We start from the raw sequence: 23,239 nt of genomic DNA on the forward strand, positions 1-23,239 counted from the left end.
GGAGAGTGGGAAAGTGAGAAAGCAAGCTGCCAGGTCCAGGACTCAAACCACAGTCAGCGATGTGGGAGTTCACTGTCCTTAATCACCATGCCACCTACTGGCCCCTGGAAGTCTTTAAAGACCTGCAAATTGGATGAAGGGCACCCGATCCAAGGATTAATAAAAAGATATGTCTTGGGATGAAATACCTTGGGGTATGCATTACATTTGCTTGGGATTCCAAATCTACTGCTGATTATGATGGAGTGAGAGAAAGAATGGAAAACAATGGTTTCTATCTTTCATTTTCTACCTTCTTATCATTGATGTCTTGGTGTAAGAGAAATTCAAATTTTTGTTGTTGTTGTTGATGTAAAAGTTTGCAATCATCACTGTTTCTGGAAAGTTTTTTCAGTATTCCTAAGTCAGATGAATGTATCTTCTTTTCTATTAGAAAGGTATACATTATGTTTTTTTTTTTTTTGCAACTAGGGAATTGGTGGAAGGACAAAATTCATAGGAACTGGTGCAAGGACAATTCCACAGAAACTGAAAGTCATGAAAACATGTTTTAAGTCCTTGGCGAAGGGATCGGCTACTATCCACCACAAAGCTTCCCAGGGCGACTTCCCTGGTCAGGGGTAGCTTCCTAGGTCTCTTTCACACAGAGTCCTTGAGAGACTTCTGCGTTGGCAGGACATTTCCTGCTGTTGGTTCTTTTCAAGGTTGCCTGCTCACTCCTCTTTCCTTCTCTACCCTTAACATTTTGGAGGCAGGGGGCCTGCAAATTGAACTTCTTGAAAAGGCTGACAGAAATCCCTGCCAGTCTATTTTATTTTCCTCATCCTAACACTGCCCTGGGGATGGCCTGAATACAAAGCACTCATCCACCTCATGAGTCTGGTTCACACTGCTGTTCCTGCATCTTTTTAGCAAGAGAGAGATAGTACCTTAAGGACTTCAAATAAATTCCTAATGCCAGGCCCGAGGCACTGCAAATATCAAGCCCTTTTCTGCACCAGCCTCAGTAGGAAGAAAGAGAAACAAGTCAGTGGAATGCAGGGTCTTCAGAAGTAGGTTCTGATGCTCTGGTTCCATGTCACTGGAAGGGGCAGATCTCAGGGTAAGTTCAAACCCAAATCTGCATTACCCAAAGTGATTCCATAAAGCTGCCCTAAGAGCTGACGCGAGCCTTTACCTCGGCTGGTACAGGGGATAGACAGTGACAGAACAGTGATGCTCATCTGAGATACCCCTCCCCCGCTCCACATCAAGAGATGTGATTTCTCAAAGAACAGAAGTAACTTATCAGGGACATCACAAATAACAGACAGGAGCATGTCATATTTTGTTCAGAGTTCTGTAGCGGCCTCTTCAGGACACAAAAAACTGGGAATTTGCAAACACTTTCATGGTAGCTCTCTCTGTACCATTAAAATGTCTGAGTACAAAGGTGCGAAGAAGGAGCCTTCCAGAGGAGTGCGTCAGTCTAAACCAGTAAACGGAGCAGCAGAACTCAGTGTCGTTCTCATTCTTCTTTGCTCAAGAGCAAGGGCACCAGATCTGGGGCAGACAAAGAAAAGTGAAGTGGGAACTGAGGCTACACACAGAGCCTGGGACCAGGCTGGGTAGGTGTGGTCCTACTAAAGCTCATTGGGAGCTAACATAGATTGCATCCAAACATCAGCTAGGTCAAAGGGCAACGGCATGACAGCTGGGCACCCAGGCTTTGCTGATGAAGAGTGAGCAGGAATAATGACATGTTGCTGGCAACATCAATCTTTTCTGTGGCTGGATTTATCAAATCTGTCATTGGCCATTCCCCAGCTGTCACTGATGTCTGTCACATGCTCCACACAGTTGGGCCTGGCATTCTGAGATTTGGGGGATTAGATGATGGAAATGGAGCTGGCTGGGAAGAAAGGGTCAATATGTGACCATGGACTGGTTTGATTTGTGGACACATCCTGTTTGGAATGGGCACCCTGGTCTGGAAGTATGTATGAAAATGATAAGATAAAATCTTGGTCTGAAAGTTTCTTAAAGACAAATGTTGGAGGCATAAAACCGATCAAGAACTGACTAAAATGTTGCACACATAAGTATATACCTCTATTTCAAAGCTTACATAGCTACCCAATAGCATAATCGTGCCTTTTCAAACCTTAATCCCTGTAACTCATTTAAAAATGCTTATTTCTCTTTATTCTTGCATCTCACTTTTTTCAAGTCATTAGGAGCAGGCAGATCAATCTGTTCCAGGTAGCAATTGAAAAATAATGATAACGCCTGTTTAAACATGGTATCTAAGGTGAATGCAGTCCTTCCTTGTTTGCATATGATGGCATTTCGGTTGGAGAATTTGTTTTATAAACAAGCATTGGGGTTGACATTTAGCAAGCTCCCTGGTTTCCACTCTAATTGCCAGTTTTGTACTTGGATACTTAAATTATTTACATATTCATGAGATCAGAAATCAGCTCTGACATTGGGAAATTTCAGGCACGTGGAAATCCTGCCAAACCAGCATGGTATATAATGTTCAACATATTTCTTATAAATAACTGAGTGCCTTTTTACTTAATGTAGTGCCTTGGGGAAACTTGATGGTATTAGGTAGGTATCAGTTTCCTAAGTGTTTTTGCTTGTGCAGAAATGATTTGAATATCCCCAGGGTATCCATTTATCTTTTACCTCAATCTTACCCTTTTGACCTTAAGAGGCTGATAAGGCTTTTCAAAAATAAATAGAGTTACTGTGATGATAAATACTTTAATATTTAATGGTCTACTGTGATTATAATTAATATTATTTCCTGAGCCCCATATACCTGTTTTTTCCTTGTTCCATTCCTTCTGGTTCCACAGAACCTTTATGGGATTAACTAAAAAGGCAGTTAGTTTTGATTAAGGTACAGATGCTCCATACTAGAAAGACACGGGGACTAATTAGCCTCTGGCTAAAGCAGACTTGTGTCTCATTCCAGTCCTACCACACCTGGTCTGCTATCTGTCAGGTGTTTCCATAATATATTGACTAGCATCTATGCAATGCTTGCTAAGTGCCAGGCTCTGGGTCACGTATTTGTATACATTATCTCAGCATCTTCAAACAGTCCCCTGGGAGGCAGATATTGTTATTATTACTTCCACTTTGCACTTGGAGAAACCATAAAGTTAAAGGAGTGTTAAAGGTCACACAGCACTGGCAGACCCTGACAGAGTAGAGAACTGACAGTTACCAGGTGGCTCTATTGTCTATCAGTGGTAGGAAACCATTGTATGACTGAGATTTTGAAAATGCTGATGTCTATCAAGTAGCCATTATTTCCCAGAGAATGCCCAACATTCAAAGTAGCCATGATAAGTATTATTCCTATGTCAGGACCCACTCAGGGAAAGGAATGGTTAAAAAGGAATATGGGGAAGATTTTGTTTTGAAAAATATATACAAAACAGTAAGCAAAACTGTGGGAGTGATAGAGAACACTAAAAGTAGTATTTTTAAAAAAATTACTTTTATGCAAGTTGTTAAAATTCTGTCATTGGTTATCAAACACACTGGAAGTCCATTCTTCATTTTCCTGAAATATATGAATTTAGGGCTAGCTCCATGGGACAGTGGTAATGTGTTTCTTAAGAGAAGCTGAGCCCACATGGCAGCCATGGTTTGAATTCCCAGCCCAGTCAGCCTGAAACATGTCAGGAAGACTGAAACTGCCTAAGACCTGACAGCCTTGAGGATTAGAGGAAGGAGACCACTGTATGAGCAAATCCTGTAGAGGATGCTCATGTCTCTATCTCTCTTACTTACTCTCATATGTATATACATGTTCTACCATGAATAAAGAAAATAATATAATTTTTAACTCAAAGTCAGGTTTCATTTTTATAGGTAAGTTTGGCCATTAATATTCCATTATTTGTGAACTAAAAAGCCTGTTTCCCCGCCTTTAAATCCATATTTTGGGTTTACACGTATGTATTTGATACATTTTAGGATACATTAAAAATTTCATGGAAAATGAAATTAAGGAATGAGTTTATTTGGTTGCAAAAATTTTTGACACCCATGCATAGTTTTTCCATTATATACATTTTTCATGAATTTTTTGAACACCCTTTAAATATACCAAAATGTTGAAAATGAGGCCACCATGCTGGCCTTAGGATTTCTTATTTTTCTCAAAAAGTATGATTCTTTGGGATTAGAGGTGATCCAGAGTCAATACTTGGACTTCTGACTTGTGCTCCTCAGTAAGTGAGACAATATAAAATAGCAGTTATTTAAGAAATGACATGGAATCAAGGGTGGCCCCGCAAACTGCCCTAAAATGTCTTCTCTCCACACAATTGATCACTCACTTGAATGCAATTATTTTTAAAATATTGAAGCAAAATTTACCATCTCTTCAGATAAAATCAACAGGGAAATCCAGGGACAAGATAGAAAACAAAGATAGGAAAGACGAAAGGAAAAAGGACATAAGGGAATGAGTACAAAACAGCTGATGAGGTTTATTTGTCCTATGCATGGTTCCTCTTTCTTTTCGTTCTTTTTTTTATGTTTTTAAGAATTATTTTATTGGAACCAGCAGTTAGTGTAATGGCTATGTCGCTGGATTCCCACGTAGTTAACCGCGGTTCATGTCTCGGACCCGGTGGCTTAGAACTCACGCTGGGCGTGTGTGCGTGCATGCCCAAGATCCCGAGAGAAGAATGGAGAAGGGATTGAGGCGTGACCATCCCCCCTGGGGGGTGATTTCTCGCTTTCTGTCTCTATGTCTCTCTCTGTCTGGCAAGTGCATGCACCTTATAGCGAAAACCTCTCAAAAAAAAAAAAAGAAAGAAAAAAAAAGGAAAAAAGAAGAATTATTTTATTGAACTTTAATTAATTAATTAATTTTTAATTTGACCAGAGAGGAGAGGAGCAGAGTGAAAGAGAGGCAGAGAGACAGAGACAGAGACAGAGAGTAAGAAAGCAAGCAGTCAGGTCTGGGAATCAAACTGTGATCAGCCATGTGGGAGTCCAGCACCCTTAACTACCATGCCACCTGCGGCCCATCATTCTTTTTTAATTGCCAGAAGGTATGTGCATTTATCAGGGAGATGAAGAGAAAGAGAAAAAGAGAGAGAGAGAACATTTCATAGAGCATCTTTTTTTTTAAATAATTATTTTATTTTACTTTATTCATTATTATTATCATTATTATTTTCCAGTTTGATCAGAGAGAGACAGAGAGAGAGATAGGAAATGAGAAAGCAAGCCACTAGGTCCGAGACTTGAACCGTGGTCGGTCATGTGGGAGTCCAGGCCCTTTAACCACCATGCCACCTGCCGGCCCCCATAGAGCATCTTCTTGACACAAACCTTTTTCCTCCATTTCTCTATCCTGTCAGAATTAGGGGCATATACAAATACACTCCTGGCAAGTTTTATAAGCCATCAGTCAGAGTTTGAACTGAGATAGTATCCTACTCCCTTGAACACTGTACTATGAGGCCAACCCTACACACCATTCCTTTGTGAATTTTGGAGTTAGTTGTAAACACTAAAAATCAAGAAAATATCATAGTCAAGCAAAGTAGAATGACTTCTGTCTAAAAACTGTAAAGATCTGAATGAAACTGGACTTTCTATCCTCCATGGCAAGACTGGAGCCTGACAATATCCCTCCATCCTTCTAAACCGATATCTGCTCTTCCACTGTCCACAGCCTAGATCCAGTGCATCTTGTTCAGTTGTGTTTACCTTTCTATGAAGGAACTGAGCTAGTAGCCCAGATGGTCTTCCATGAGGGTGGGGAGAAGCAGAACACTGCATGGGACTGGGGAAAAGCAGTTCCTCCTGCTTACAGATGAGTTCATGCCAGCCTGGGTAAGGATAGCAAGGGACCTCTCTTCTGAAGCCTGAGTTCTCAGAGCTCATGCTGGTTTCATAACATTGCACTTTCCCCTTTACAAATTGCTCCTTTAGTGTAAATCCTAACAGAGACGCCAAGAACCCAGTATTCTTGGATGGTTGGCAAAGCTGAGGTATATACATATTCTTATACGTTTTTCCTGCATGTGTTTTTTTTTTTCTCCTTACAGTCACATCTGCTCTTTGTTTTCTCTCATTTCAAATGTTTCCCAACACATCATGTTTAGTGAGGTGTTTAAGACAGACTGAGAGATGCCGTTGGAGGCAATGTTTTATAGCACAGTTTGTACACTAGTTTATTGCCAAATTAAAATAAAGATGTGATCTGGCAGACTCAGCCTGCCGCTAAGCCTTCCTTGAGTGGTTTCCTGTACTGAGGCAAAAAAGTAGGAGAAAATTAACAATGAAGTAAAAGACTATATCTCCTTTCTCTTATCTGCTCAATTTCCAAATACAATAAAACAAACAAACAAACTGAGCAAAAGTCTCATTTTGCCCAATGCTTACATTACAGAACAAAAATGAAAAAAAATCAAGAAAAAAATAAAACGAAGAAAATCAATCGCCATGGAATTCTTCTGACTGCTCTAAGACCGAAGGTGGAAATTTATGCAACCAGTATCCTTCTGTTTATTTGACAAGGAATTTCTATAATGTCCACAATATTTTTTTTCTGGAAATTCCAGGGTTTTCCAAAGGCACCTCTTCACATAGAATGTCCAGGGCCCCAGAAGTCTAGCTTCTGTTCATAAGGCAGAGCTTCCTAAGTAGACAGGCTACTTCTGTAAGAACTTCAATGGGAAAAAGGCTCCACACTTTGTCCCTTTAGTCATTCTGAGTGTTATCTGGATAGCCACATGCACATTCCAGAGTGTTTACCTCTTAGAAACCACTGTGATGGTTAATCTTATGTGTCAGCTTGACTGGGCTAAGGGATGCCCAGAGAGGTTGTAAACATTATTTCTGGGTGTGTTTGTAAAGGCCTTTCCAGAAGAGATTAGCATTTGAATCAGAAGTCTGAGAAGAGCCCAGCTACCACCCTCATTCCCCGCCCGCCCCCCACCCCACAGCTCCAGTGTTGACTGGCATCATCCAAACACAGCAAAGAAGGGGAAGTAGGGTGCATTTTCCTCTCTCTTTGAGCTGGGACATCTATCTCCTCCTGCCCTCAGACACTGCATTCCTGGTTGTTGGGCTTTGGGACTTGGACCAGGCCTTACAACATAGACCTTGTCCTACCCCCATCCTCTCCCAGTTCTCAGGCTTTTAGACTTGGACTGAATTATACCCTGGCTTTCTTGGCTCTCTAGCATGCAGAAGGCAGATCTTGGAACTCCTTGGTCTCTAAAATCATGTGAGCTAATTCTCATAATTCTCTCAAACTCTAATTCTCTTTCTGTCTCTTTCTCAGTTGGTTTCTCTGGAGAATCCTGACTAATACAATCACATAAGATCCTGAATATTACAAATAAATTTTCTCCCTCAAAAAAGAAAAAGGGGAGCGGGAGCTAAAACATCAAAATATTCTGAATTTGTAAATTCTGAAGACATTTGGCCATACATATTTTCCTGATTAATAGCAACTTTATATATATAGATATATATAGATATATATCTATATATATAAATTTTAAAACAGAGATTTTTGCTATAGAGCATGTGTACTTGTCAGAGACTTAGAGAGCCAGAAAGTGAGAAATCACCTCCCAGGGTGGATGGCCACACTCAATTCCTTCTCCTCCATTCTACTCTGGAGATTTTGGACACCCATACACACACAGAGTTGGTGTAAGTTTCAAGCTGGTGGGTTCAGGACTTAAATCATGGTTCAACCATGGGTAAGCCAGCACCACAACCACTAGGCCACCTGCTAGTCTAGCTTTATCAATTTTTAATTTGGTCTCCCTTGGAGACAATGGCCAGTAAAACTCTAACTTGGCCAGAACCAATCTGCTCAAGAAAACTATTTGACTTTCTTATAATGCTCACATCTAAAGCTTCTATTGGGTGTTTTGGCATCCAGGATGAAACACAGTCAGAAAAGAGCATCCTGACCTGTCTGGGCCTGCAGGCTACTGATCCAAACTGCTTTCATTCACTGAAGAAGTCTCATTCATCTAAAGAGGAAAAATAGCAGGAAAATAAGAGAAAAATAAATGTGGCTATATGTTCAAAAGAGAGGAGACAGTACGCCCTATAAGGCAAAGAAGATAGCAAATAAAGAAAGAGAAAAAAGAGAAGAGAAGAGAGGTTCATTCACAAGTAAGTTTTGAAAGAGCTACCACCTTAACAAGGTATTTTCTCCTTTTTTTGTGAGAGAGAGAGATTTTTGCTAGATGGCATGTGCTCTTGCTGGAGAGACAGAGAGAGACAGGGAGACAGAAACCAATAAATCACCCCCAGGGGGATGGCCATGCCACAATCTCTTCTCCTCCATTCTCCTCTTGGGATTTTGGGCATGGAATTCTAACCATGGTCAAATACATGGTAGTCCAGCAACTTAACGACGGCATCTGCTGGCCCCAGATAATTTCTAAGGAATGGTACTTTAAACTTAAGGATCTGTTCACTAGTTTGATGCAAAACAGAATCCAGCACAGGGAATGCAGCTAAGCTCTTAGCTGGGGTTTTTGCAGCAGCAGCACTGGCAGGTGTCACAGACGTATTGATGAGCAATACTTTCAGAAAGAATAAATGTCTTGTTTCCTAAGCAAATGCAGTTATTGGCTAACCATCAGCATGTGGCCCTCCTTCTTACCCTTAGCTGCATCTCAGTGCTAAAAACCCATGATCTATGGGTGACTTCCAGTTATTATTCCACAACTGACCACCTGAGTGGCCACTGCCCCTCTCAACTTCCTCCCAATACCACCAGCTAATGGCTCATCTGATGACTGTAGCCTACCCAGTGAACATTCCACACTCCACTCTATTACTCAAGCCTTGAGATATGGTAATCTTCCTCAAACCCTATGTACACATATTTGTAGGTTGGCCACAGTTTTCTTTTCTAGGATAATTTGTCCTTCACACTATCTTGGAGAAACAGGTCAGCAGAAAGACTGGCTTCTTGTCCCTCTGTTCATCTCAAAATATCAATCTTAAGAATGAGAGTCCTGTCAAATTTCATGTATGGCTTTATTCCATTCATAGACTATGCACATGTGATACCAATGAGTGGTTTTCCTTTTGAGAAAATTTATTATCATGTCAGATTTTTGGAACCTAAGCTTTATACAGAAAAAAAAAAAGAAAACAAAAAACCTGATAAGACTCCTTCCAGCTCTAAAATGACAGGATTCGTTGAGTCTATGGTCATAAAAGAAACCTTTTGGTTCATATCCTGAACATCTGATGCCAGGACTACTGTAATGTCATCCTAACTGGCCTTCGACCTCACAAGACCACAGCTAATCCTGATATTACCACTACCAATTAACCCTTATGATCCACAGCTCTGAACACATCATTCCCCTCACCAACATTCCTAAAGGCTCTTAATCAGGAAAATAATTATTTTGTTTATCAAAGTAGTGAAAGAAAAATAATCAAGAATAGGTTCCAAAGGTGTATGTGTATATATAGACAAATTTGTAGTCTTGTAAACATGGTTTTTCCAACTTCACATGATTATTTATGACATTCTGCCTCCAACAGAAACTGAATAATCATTCAAGTCTAGGTATAGTCATTTCACAAGATCTCCAGAGTAAACAGATCACTGGATCTCCATCTCCTCAACTTTGGGCTACCAATTTCATGCAGGTCATTGAACCACTTTGATTGTGTAGCTACTACATACACATTGGCAATTGCACTGCCTTGCTGGCTGCTCTTAGGTGCTAGGTAAACTCCTATGTACTAACCTTCTACCTCCAGCTGGATGGAAAGCTCCTTGATATGTTTATTTTACACTTACATTACCCCATGCAAAGCACCTAAACAAATGTGGAGTCTAAATTTTTTTCAATTATATAGGAAGTGTACCTACAATTATAATTATCTAGACACATTTTGAGCAAAGGAAGCCAACCCTAAATAGTATTCACCATAAGTGGCTATGTTGGGGCCCCAGCCCAGGTGTCCTAACTCCTCCATGGTTATCCACTCTGTGATAACCATGTGATCACAGGAGATAGTGTATAGAATACTAAGACATGAAGGGTTATGATTTGGGGCATCTCCTTCAGCTAACTATGAAGATGCCTAGTTTTCACTTCAACAGGTAAATCTGGCTCTCACTGTGCCTCTGGCAATAAGGGGAAAAATTAACCAACTGTCGAATAAAATACAATAACTCAACGGATTAAGTGACTAATATTCTGTGTCCTGAGCCATTCAGCCTTCGCCTCTGTTAACTGCACCATCCTGGACCAAATGCTCTGTGGCTTGACTCCAGGAACAAAATTGTACATTTGGCTGAAAGGGTAGCCAGTGTACTCAAGAGGAAAAAATAATACTAATTATAAATCTTTCCTATTTTTAGGCTTAATGTGCATTTTATTTGGCAGTAAGGACAGCATGAATAAAACTCCAATCCTAAGAACTTTAATTTGCTTCCTCCAAAACACTCATGCCAGTAGAGACCTTAAAAAGTTTACACCATTCTCCTGCCTTCAAGAAAAACTCCACACATCTGTACTAGCCCCAAATGACAATTATACATCCTTGGAATATCCTCCTTTCCCATGTAAGTCTAGTATTTTAAAAAAAAAGTGTGTGTGTGTGTGTATGTGTTTATATATGTATATATTTTTTTTTTTCATTTTTTGCCATAAGGCATGTGTGCTTGCCAGTGAGAGGGAAAGTGAGAAACCACCACCCTCCCCAGAGCAAATGGCCACACCACAATCCTTTCTCCACCATTCTCCTCTCCTCTTGGGATATTGAGAGGCATACTTGCCCGGAGTAATTTTCAAGTCACTGGGTCCAAGACTTGAACCATGGTCAGCCATGTGGGAGTCCAACACCTTAACCACCATGTCACTTCTGACCCCTCATAAAATACATGTCATTTTAAACACATGATTCCTCTAAAAAGAATCTCATAATGGCCTCATTGAATAATACATTTTACAGATGGCATTCCAATGTGTCACCCATCTTCCCTCTGGCTTTTACAACTAGAGGCTCTCTCACATTTGCTTATGAATATATATGCTGTTTCTTTCATTGAAATTTAACTTAATTTGCTATTGCTAACCTTACATCCTACCTGAGAACATAAGTTCCTTAAATGCAGGAACTAGTTTGTTTGTGTGTGTGTGTGTGTGTGTGTGTGTGTGTGTGTGTGTGTATTTCATGGGATACACACTTATACACATAATAGCATAATCTCATCTAATGCTTTCTTAAGAAGGAGACTTTTCCTTCATCTCTACTCTCAAGTGAAGGAAAACCCTTGGATAACTGGGTTCCAAATAATGATAACTATATACATTTTTCTTATTCCTCTGACCACTTAGCATTCTATCAAACCTCTAGTGTTTTTAACCTTCTTGGGTTATGTTTCCCTTTAAGCATCTCAGAAAAACTATGGATCTGTTACCAAGAAAACTGATCACCTATCCACATACATAAAACAATGTCTTGAATTCTATGAAGGTCAGCAGGTCCTGGCTGCCTTAATCACCTGTATTAAGAACGATTTCTCTGCAATACCTTACCTAGTATCTAACCTTTATTCTCCATGCTGTTTCAGACATTTACATAGTTTAAGCAAGAAATCTGAGATTCTTCTGCTTCACATCATCCCAATGGCAAAGAGCTCAGAGCACAGAACAAAAATGCTCCTTGAGGTGAAATAGAGAGTTAATTAACTAGCCATCTTCTCTTTGGAGAACTGTCCACCACTGACTCAAACAAGCTAATAAGCATGCTCACCTTCTGGTCTTGACTGTATGCCAGAATCCAGTCCTCTTGCTTGGGGTGGAAAAGCAAGCTCTGGATGTAAAAGTTCAGCCGGTACTTCTGATAGGTTGCTCCTTCATCTGAGCTGATCAATAAACTGCTCTCAATCTCTGGGTCTGTGAGTAACATAATCTGCAGCAAAGAATAGTTGGAAGAAAAAACAACAACAACAAAAAGTTAAGTTTATCAATTCACAACACTTAGAAATGAGCCTTAGTTTTTGACAAGGAAGGGAAAAGAGGCAGGCAAAGAATTCTTGGCCAAATAAAGACCTTGAATCTGCAGGTTTATGCTCCTACCTTGGAGCAATGCCACGAGCTGTTTTCACTAAGAAATGAAAAAGGAGAAGCTGGAAGGAAGGGGGAGGAACTAGAGGACTGCATTCTTCAGTAGGACTCCTTGGTTTCTGTCCTAAGATTATTAAACCTGGTTAACCTGGAACATTTTCCAGCCTTTCCTTAACTTTATCCCTCCTTCCCACTGTGCCTTATCTATTTTCCGCTTAGGGCGGTAATAGTAATAAATAATAATAATAAAGTGAATGGTTACAGTATGTGGTGGGAAGGTAGAAATAGAAAGAATATGAATCAGCGCATTGGGTTTCCTTTCTTCCCTTAAGTCTTTCTTTTGTACATCTATGATATCCCATATGCCATTGTAATGTTAGCCTGAACTTCTGAGCCTTCAGGTTGAGTCTGTAGTCTCTAAAGCTTTCTCAAGGAATTTTATAAAGACAATTTTATCTCACTGCCTTTCTCACCTCCTCACCTATTGTATAATTTGTTTATTTATCTTGTTTATTATTTATATACTTCTACTGGTACATAAATTCTATGAGAATAGAGAGATGTTTATCTGTTTCCCCCACTCCACAGGTATTTTTTCCAGAAACTTGACTAAGGTGCAGCATGTATTATATATTATACACTTGATAAATATCTGTCAAATGAATAATAAATGAATAAACAAATGAGTAGAAAGAGTTCCCAGAATAGTCATACAGAATTATAAAGACACCAAGAACAGTCTGAGCAAATAGGAATGGAAATTCTATGGAAGGAATTGTTGGATACCCTGAAGAGTCTATTCATACATAAAAATTCATAGCTCCAAATGTTTTGCACTTCCTCATTAAGATGTCCAGGCCTGGTCAGAGTGGCGTGAACAATTCACAGTAACAGCAAGATGAAAGAACTGCCCTGAAAACTGCTTTTTATTCTTTCTTTGTGGGTCTCTAGGAATGTGTGCTCCTGACTCTCGGTGGGTCTCCTCTCCTCAGCTAAAATGCACACCTCATGTCTCCAGACAGGTGCTCACAAAGCTACCCACTGACTTCCTCCTCATCAACTTACTGTCACTCTCTCAGTTTGATTCAGAGAAGCATGAAAGATGTGCTTAATGTGTTGCTGTATGAAGAGAAATCACTGTAGCAAGAGGTTTAAAGATAACCAGAGAAGGATGCAGCATTTCCAGGAAAAGAAGATAGAAAGACCAAGAGAGAGTTAGAGGGTTGGGGGGGGGGCAGGGGAAAAGCCCTATCATAAGGGTAGGGTGCTAGGCAAACACAAGGAGGCTCCTCGAGCATTTGGAGGCAGTCACATTTAAATCTCCGAATAGGTACTGTCACCTTCAAAAGGGACTGATAACCAGAATACACAGGGAACTCAAGTGGCTTAACCGAAAAATAAATAATTAACCCAATTAAAAGATGGGAAAATGAACTGAACACAAATCTCTCTAAGGAAGACATGAGAGCAGTCAAAAATCATATGAAGAAGTGCTCAATATCCCTCATTATAAGGGAGATGCAGATTAAAACCACAATGAGAGGGACCAGCAGTTGGCGTAATGGCTATATCACTGGACTCCCATGTAGTTGACTGCGGCTGAGTCCTGGACCTGGTGGCTTAAACTCATGCCAGGCTCATATGCATGCGTGCCCAAGATCCCAAGAGGAGAATGGAAGAGAAGGGATTGCGGCATGGCCATCCCTCTAGGGGGTTATTTCTCGCTTTCTGTCTCTTTCTGGCAAGTGCACGCGCCCTATAGCAAAAACCTCTCCAAAAACAGAACAAAACAAAACAAAAAGACCCACAATGAGATACCACTTAACTCCTGTCAGAATGGCAAAGATTAAAAACACAGAAAGTGGTAAGCGTTGGCAGGGATGTGGTAAAAGGGGAACTCTCCTTCACTGTTGGTGAGAATGTAAACTAGTTCAGCCACTGTGGAAAATAATATGGAGGTTCCTCAAAGATTTATAAATAGAACTACCATTTGATCCAGCAATCCCACTCCTGGGTATTTAACAAAGGACAGGAGAACGCTCAGTCAGAAAAGCACTTGCACATCAATGTTAGATGAATGGATTGAAAAATTGCAGTACATATACTCCATGGAATACTATTCAGCCATAAAAAAATAATAAAAAAAAAGGCCCTGGAATTTGATAGAAAGTGAACAAATATGGAAGATTTGTTGCTGAGTGAAGCAAATCAGGTTATGAAAGAGAGACATTGTATATCTCCACTTAACATATACCGACTGTCAGCACTCTATGGTAGAGACTGAAAGATTGGAGGACATAAAAGCAGTGAAAATAGTTATGGATGCTGAAGACAATGTGGAACGGGGCGGGACACAGAAATGGTTTATTACCTGCTGACGATAATGTGTATATAGGATTCTCAACTGGACTGGTCTGAGAAGTATTTTGTGTTGGGTAAATTCTTTATATAATCCAAATGACATATAGTGATTGAATGTTTAAAAAAATAATGAGAATAAATACTACTACTACTAATAATAATTTGAAAGAAATGATGAAAAGCTGTTTGATGATGTGAATAGTAACGTCTTTGTCTTAACTAATATGCATGCTAATTGTGCTGGAAAAAGAAATGAAATATATTGTAAAGATACATGTGATTCAATGTAATATAAAAAAAAAATCATCATAATAAAAAAATAAAAAAGAAAAAGCGTCCTGTCACAGTAAAAGGTACAGGAGGACTGTTCGAGATACTGTCTGAATTCTGCTTATGTTTTCCAGGATGAATTTCATGTTTTTTTGTTTGTTTGTTTGCTTGTTTTCTTTTTTTTTCCTTTTTTTGCTATTCTTTCAACCTCATCTTCTTCAAGAGGAAAAAAGGGATGTGGTGGGACATGGGAATGCTGTGGCTAACAAGATGGAAGGCACACACAAAATTGGAGGCTAATTGCCCTTCATACCATGTTCCAGTGAGGCCATTGCCCACCACCATAAATTCTGAGAAAGTTATGGATTTCTGTCTTGCATTCGCCAAGCAGACAGCATTCCCTCATTGGATGGCTGACAAGGAGCCATCAGGTAATCTGAGAAGTACAAATTCACATGGTGTCATTAAAATGTAGCATTATGCATTAAGCAAAGATATTCATGCGGCTTCAAAATTCACAGGAAGGGAACCAGCAGTTGGCGTAATGGCTATGTCGCTGGACTCCCACGTAGTCGACCGCGGTTCGTCTCCCGGACCTGGTGGCTTAAAACTCACGCCGGGTGCGTGTGCGTGCGTGCCCAAGATCCCGAGAGGAGAATGGAGGAGAAGGGATTGCGGCGTGACCATTCCCCCTGGGGGGTGATTTCTCGCTTTCTGTCTCTATGTCTCTCTCTCTGTCTGTCTGGCGAGCGCACGCGCCCTACAGTGAAAATCTCTCAAAAAAAAAAAAAAATTCACAGGAATATTTCCAGGGGCTTTCAAATTTATTGCCATATAAAAGCTGTCATTTTTCAAATAACAAATAAGCCATCAAATGATCATATTGCTTTGTGTCGCCAACCACAATTAACATTAATGTATAATGTCTTTTTTGCACTATTGACAAAAAGTAATTTTCATGATAATATGAAGAGACTCAATTTTCTATAGCATCTATTGTCTCAGGTAATCTTTTTCCCTTTCGATTTTCTAGTTCCCTGTTAACCAGAGCATGTTTTCTCCTCTTTCCGTGAGCACAGATCTCACCACCTGCTTCTCCTGGCAGATACTTCATCAAAATAAAATTTTTAAAAATAGTTTTAAATTAGGCCTAGAGACTATTCACAAATCAAGTTTTTTTTTTTTTTTTTAACTTTCTTAGGTTTCTGCCAAAGGGTGAGTATGCTTGCCAGAGACAGACAGAAGGGAAGTGAGAAATAACTTCCCACATGGGATGGCCACACTAAAATCCCTTCTCTTTCACTCTCCTCCCAGGATTTTGGGACATGCACATGTGCTGAGCGTGATTTCAGGCTGCCAGGTCCTGGGACTCAAATCACAGTTGGCCATGTGGGAGTCTAGTGTCTTAACCACCATGCCACCTGCTGGCTCTGTCAAGTGTTTTTGTTCTTTTTTTAATAATTTATTTGAAATATTTCTCACACTTATTTATATTTAAGTGATCAGACCATGAAATAATCTATGGTCATGTAATATTGGGTAGAAGTGATGGATCACCGCAAATATTCTCTAACGCATGGATATGTAATAAGGTATAAGTAAAACTACTCATTTCCTCAGTCTTTCTTCTAGGTAATAGAAATATGCAAACAAAAATCTCACCTTCTCCTTATAGGCTTCCCCTGAACTCTCTGTGTAGAAAGTCTACATTTGTAAATGATGGACTAGAGCAAAAAATTTCCTTGTCAGTTATTTATTTATTTATTTATTTATTTATTTATTTATTTATTTTGGAGAGTTTTTTTTTTGCTACAGAGCACATGCGCTCACCAGAAAGACAGAGAGAGACAGGGAGATAGAAATCGTGTAATGACCCTCTAGGGGGGATGGCCACGCTGCAATCCCTTCTCCTCCATTCTCCTCTTGGGATCTTGGGCACGCACGCACATGGGCCCAGCGTGAGTTTCAAGCCACTGGGTCCAGGACTCGAACCGCTGTCAACTACATGGGAGTCCAGCGACATAGCCATTACGGTAACTGCTGGTCCCTCAGTTTTATAAGTGTGTCTGTGCTACAGAATCATTCCCATGGTTCCTTTCTCAAATTTCTGTTGAAATCTACTCAAAACAAACAGGTTATTTCGGATCCAGCTCTGCTTAGCTATTTTTTGCTTCACCACAACTTTGTAAGAACTCCAGTTGTATTTCACAACAGGAGAGAAATTGCTCATGACCTATCACACCAACAAGTTAAACCATGTTTGTATTTCAGTAGATTTCTTAATCCATATCTGTATATTGCCTGTCTTATTGACATTTCTACTCTGATTTTTTAAAAATGTAATAGTATTACTGTAATATTATAGCCTATATTTATTTCGAGTTAAATCATAAGCACACAAAGCACACACATCAACACAAACCACTGCATACAGTGTATTCTGTGCAGTTAATCATAACTTTCAAATTAATTAGGTTTTGTTTGGTGTAGTGGTTGAAATGCAGCAAAATCTTAAGAAATTATTGTTCACTGAATGAGTAAAATCTTAATATGCTAGTCTTGAACATTGTAGTAATTTAATTTTAAATGAATTGAGGTTTGGTCTGTCATTTTTCTGTAGGCTATAAAATGTTAATAAGTTAATAGATAAATCAATAATTGAACATGATCTAAATAGAAAAGTTGTAACCTACTAGAAGAAAATCAAAACAAATGATGTAAATAAGTGTGATGTAGTTTTCAGAAATAAATGGTTTGTTGATATAAATTTTTAAAAGTAAATCTTATCTTCTCAAGAAGGTATTCTACTGGGAAATATCTTCAAAATGGCAAGTTTAAGTTAGTAAATAATTTTCAAAAATAATAGATGATATTTCTTGAACACGCCCAATGATCCCTGTTTTGTTAGAGCAGAATTGCTCTCTACCCCCTTCTAGCTCTTCATATGCCTCTGAATAAATGATGTTTTGTTGTGTTTAATTTTCTGTATTCTAGAGTATGATATGAATAGCAGAATTTTAGGACTTTTCAAAGTCATAAATCCAGGCTTAGCCCATTTCTCATGTGAGATTTCTAAAATGATGGGTCATTGTTTACCTAAAACAAAGCTGGCTACACAGTAGGTCTACATATCTTTACAAATGAACAAATGAACAACTGAGTCCTTTTTATTCCTGCCATCTGTTAAATACAACCCAGGGACTCCTACGACAGGGAGAGCCCGAGTTATCTTAAACAAATCCCCACTGTTTGACTTGGAGGCAAGGAGGCTGAAGACAAGAGAAGAGACTGCTTTTACAAGAAAGTAATTATTCTCTGTTCAGATCAGCTCACGAGTGATGAGAACCAGTTTACCTATGCCTTGCAGGGAGTGCCGTCGCGGCACTGACTGCATTTGCAGATGAACTGTTTTCCATAGAAAGTCAATAATGGTGACACAGTCTCCCGCCACCCAACTCTAAACCACCATTCATCATCCGGTTCAGGAGAAAGAAACTCTATCTGCCTTTCCTCGAGGTGACAAATGAACATGAAACACAATTTATAGATTTCAAATATGTCACTTTCCTCCTTTTTTTTTTTTTTTTTTGTATTAGTCCTCTGACAGCTGGTTGTCCTCAAAAATTAAATGCATCAGGGCCAGCAGATGGCATAGCAGTTACGTCAGTAGACTTCCACTTGGCCAACTACGGGTTTGAGTTCTGGACGCTGTGACCTGAAACTCATGCCAGGCAGGTGTGCATGCATGCCCAAGATCCCAGGAGAATAGAGGAGAAGGGACTTTGGTGTGGCCATCCCCCTGAGGGTGATTTTTCATTTTCCCTCTCACTGTCTCTCTCCTGGTGAGCGCATACACCCTAAGGCAAAAACCTCTCAAAAAAATTAAATGCATCTTTAACTCTCTTTGATTTGCTTCAGATTCAACATATGCCACATGATATAATTCTACAAAAGGCTGGCAGACAGCTTTGGGATCCTTCTAGGTGTCTACTGCAGACCTCTTCCCAGAGAAATGCTGTTCCTATTTAGTTTCCCAGATTCCTTTCCTAGGTTGTTCTTGGAATCCTATCATTTGCTAATTTAGAGGATATGGAGTTAAAAAAAGTGTACACAACCACCTCTGGGCCTATGATCCTAATGCAAACAAATATTTGCTTGTGTGTTACTCATTGCCTGTTTGCTCATTTGTCTAATCTTTGTCATTCATTGGCTGGTTTCAAGCAAAGGGAACAAGCTGCTGCTGCAGCTCTTTCTCTTGTCTTGCTCAAGACTTAACTAAGCTCCAGATGCTCATATCACAAGTGTATAATAAATGCTTTTCATAATGCCAATGACAGTGACAAAGAGAAACCATAACTGCAGCACTTGGGCATTCCAGTTATCCACCCACTTCATTCAAACAGAAATAATTTTATCTCTAAAGAGTAGATAAGGCGATGTGCAAACCTCTGCCTCAAAATTAAAAACAAATTAAGCAAAATATAATCAGAGTAAGTAACTAATGCGCTGGCCAATGTGAGTCAAAGAGCTGCCTACTCCCAACGTGGGCTGAGCATCCTTCTCATACAGACTTTGGTAAGAGCAGTAAGTGATTATCAATTGGCAACTCTTTGAAGCACAGTATCAGGAAAACTTACCCAGGATCCTAGAATGACCCTGGAAAGTAAGCCACTGAAGTACAAACAATAGTTAAAAAGAGAAAGGTGATTAAAAAGGAAAAGGTTCAATTAAGTGTCCCTGGATAGAAATGAGTCTGTGGAAAGATAGACACAACACAACTATGTGTCCTAAATCTCATCTTACCAAACTCAGTGAAGCTCACCTAATGTACCATCTTTGTTCATTAACACAAAATGGTGTCATTCAATAGCAAGAGATGAAGACAACATTTAGGCAACAGACCATCTACTTGTGACCTGAAAGTTGACACAGTAAAACTGCTGGGAAACTTTGGCACTGAATTCTAGAGTTTATTCTAAAAGTTTACTTTTGACCTTTTTCTTTTTTCTTTTTTTTTTTTTTTTTAATGAAGGCCCAAAGACTTGGAATTTTTAGGAAAAAAGAATGATCAAGGAGCATATAATATAATTTCAGTCCTTCACATGTGTCTCAATCACCTTGTCAGGAAACCCTACCCATTATTCATTACTTGTAAAAATAATAAGAATTTGCTTAATACTCCTTTGACTAATCCTGTGCATACATAGGAGACCAGTAAGATTCACCAGAAATAAGAACATATGGGTTATACTTCTTGGAAGACAATTTAAGAAAGAAAATTTTAAAAACATCTCTTCTTTCTCTTGACAAAGAAGAGAACACTTCCTTTCTTTTGAATCCACTTAGAGAATCTGAAATGAAAACACCATTTCATTGTGAGACTCTGCTCTCCTTGCTGTGAATGCTATTGACCTGATACAAAGGAAATGCAGGTCCATGTACAGGCACTCTGGTCCGCAGGGCTGAGCATCAGCTGGTGTACGCAGACTTGGGCACTATGGGAAGAATGATGACCAAATCCTAAACCTGACTCTAGTAAGTGTCTTCATGGGTGTGTACCCTTTCTCAGAACAGAGAAAGGAAGAGAGTATGCTAATGGAGATAATTAATGTCATAGGGAAATAAAGGAAAAATAAATCCGACATATATACTAATTACAATAATAGAAAACAGCACGACACTTGGGTCCCAAAACTTGGGATTTGAGCGTCATGTCAGTGGTGCCACTTTGAATATCTCAGGTCTCATTTCATTCTTCTTGTGACTCCATTTCCCCATTGAAGGTAGCCACGTTATAAACGAGTTATATTTATTGAGCATTTGTTGCAGATCAGGCTCTCCACTAAACTTTTGAAATATATTATTCTACTAAATGGTCTTTAAAAAATATATATTTCAGGTAGATCTTACTACGTCCATTTGACAGATCAGGAAATGAGGCTTAGAGAGATGAGGCAATTCACTCAAAGTCTCACAACTCACCAGTGGTAAAGTTACATTATATACCGCATAGGTTGTGTGAAGATCAAATAAGATCATGGTTGAGAACGCAGCGTTAAGTTTTGTGCAAATACTACTGTTATTACCTCATGAAGATGGCACATTTAGTACTATATGTTCTGCTAAACTATGATGGTTGAGTTCTAAAACAAGAGAGGAGAGATAAACCTTGCATTACAAATATCTCATAAAAAAATCCTGTGAGATGGGAAAAAGAGCGAGAAATAAGGAAGTAGGTACAAAATAATGAAGACTTTAAGTAACCATATGTTAGTAAGATATTCTTGAAGATGGGTTGGAAGATGATGTAATGCTTATGTCATTGGACTCCCATGTAGTCCTGAACTCTGCGACTTAAGACTCACACAGGGCCATGTGCGTGTGTGCCCAGGATCCTGAGAGGAGAATGGAGGAAAAGGAATTGCACCCCTAGAGGGTGATTTCTCACTTTCTGTTTCTCTGTCTCTCTTTGTCTCTCCAGCAAATGCATGCACCCTATAGCAAAAATCTCTTTAAAAAAACCCCAGCAAACAAACAAACAAACAAAAACAGCTCTTCTTGAAAAATAAAGATAATTTTTTTCTGGCTTTAAATATAAAACTATGGAATCAAAACAGTGCTGGTTCACACCAAATATTTCACAATGGCCATAGTCTCCTTTTCCTTGTACAACCATTCTTCCTTGTGACTGATTTTATGCTTTACATAAAAATGGATGGGAGGGATCAGCACTTAGCATAATGGCTATGTCGCTGAACTCCCATGTAGTCGACTGCGGTTCGAGTCCCGGACCCTGTGGCTTAAACTCATGCCGGGAGCATGTGCTTGTGTGCCCAAGATCCCGAGAGGAGAATGGAGAAGGGATTGTGGCATGGCCATCCCCCCGGGGGGTGATTTTTTACTTTCTGTCTCTCTGTCTCTCTGGCGAGTGCATGCACCAGTTAAAAAAAAACCCCAAAAAAAAAAAAAAAAAAAAAAGGATGGGAAAAGAATGACAGAAATAGGCAGAACACTTTGATCTAATGATAGTTTAAGTGGTGAAACAAACATTTCCCCACATGTTAGTTCACAAAGAAATTTATGCTAAAACCAATAAGAATCATTCCAATGTCACTATCTTCCTAATAAATGTAGACTATGTCTAATTGGCATATAGAAATAGATTAATTTTTCTGGAGAGAAACGGTGATTAACATACTAAGGTGAGTAAGAAGTATGCAATATTCATTAGTGCTTAGCCTTGAGTCATCTTTTTTAAACACATAAACATGGCATTTTTGAGAAAAAGAATGATGTGCAAATGCAAAAGACATTTGTATTACTGTAGTCACTATGGAAACAGATTAAATATCTTGAGAATATTTGAGCCACCTTAAAAATTCCTAATATTATCCAATAGCCTCTGATCAAACATAATCAGAGCATACTTCCATGGTCATTACAAGTTCCAGAGTAACTTCTCTCTTAAATCCACCAAGATCTATAAATGCCAAAAGGTTACATCATTTTAAAATGTTAGCTGCTATCAGAAGGGGCTGTGAGGCTGGGAGAATTGGACATTCATCTTCCTTGCTCATGGGAAACTTTACAAGAAATGATGTTCATTTAATGATAAGAAATCTCTTTATTCCACCAGAAATGATAAGGGAAAGCAGGTGGGGAGAAAGAACAAGAAAGAGAAGTTCTCTGTATCTTTCATCATTGATTTAGGTGAAGGAAACACCATTTTTGGTAAAATTTCCAAGTTGTGGACTTGATTTTACAGTTTGAATATCAAGTTGAAAGGACAATTAAAGGAAAAGCCCATTGGAATAAATGTGTTCTAAAAATCAGTGAACAGATTGGATCCTCATTCTTCATCCCTTGCTCTATTTCTATCATCCTGACAAATACGTTTGAATTTTACTTATATTAATGCTCCAGGGTAAACTGGCAAATATACCAAGGTGTATGGGGGAAGATGAAAGAACTCTCAGTCACTTGAGACCTTGTTAATGTATTGACTTGTTAAAACTTTCCTAAAAAGACTCTGGAGACCACCAGGGGTTTCTCTCACACAGGACTGGCAGATTAGTGGCGTGAGAATCACCTCTGCAGGTCCACTACAGAGCTCTCAAAAAGATGGGACTAAAGGGATCACTTAGGAAAATGTGCCTGGTCAATAGGAGATGTATTTCAGGGAAATTTTTCCTTCTTTTTTCTCTTATTTAATGACAGACATTGATCATTTTAAGTTGTTTTTGAGATGGAAATAATAATGAATATGCTTAACCAAAATGCCCCCAAGCATCTCATTACATTTTCAGCTAGATTTCCCCTACCCTTTCCTCTCTAATGTGGACAACAGAGTAGTGCATGCAGTGTTTTATATTTTTTTTATCTTTTTAAAGTTCATTCATCCCCCTACTCCATGAGTGAGAGATACAGAGACAGAGAGAGCCGACGCACACTTCCTTAACAAGGTATTCACGTTGTGAGCCTCCTTCCCACCCCATCCCTTCAGCTAGCTC

At 39.2% G+C, this 23,239-nt stretch overlaps 1 protein-coding gene across 1 annotated transcript in view; it reads right to left on the bottom strand.

Moving 5' to 3' along the window:
• The window catches only part of SORCS1 (sortilin related VPS10 domain containing receptor 1), a 652,766-nt gene that overhangs the window by 239,193 nt on the left and 390,334 nt on the right, over positions 1-23,239 (bottom strand). Inside the window, 1 exon segment of the mRNA XM_006166423.2 lies at positions 11,785-11,943. Coding sequence (XP_006166485.1) covers positions 11,785-11,943 — 159 coding nt within the window.

This window comes from Tupaia chinensis, unplaced genomic scaffold (assembly GCF_000334495.1).
Source record: "Tupaia chinensis unplaced genomic scaffold, TupChi_1.0 Scaffold144255_1, whole genome shotgun sequence".
NCBI lineage: Eukaryota > Metazoa > Chordata > Mammalia > Scandentia > Tupaiidae > Tupaia > Tupaia belangeri.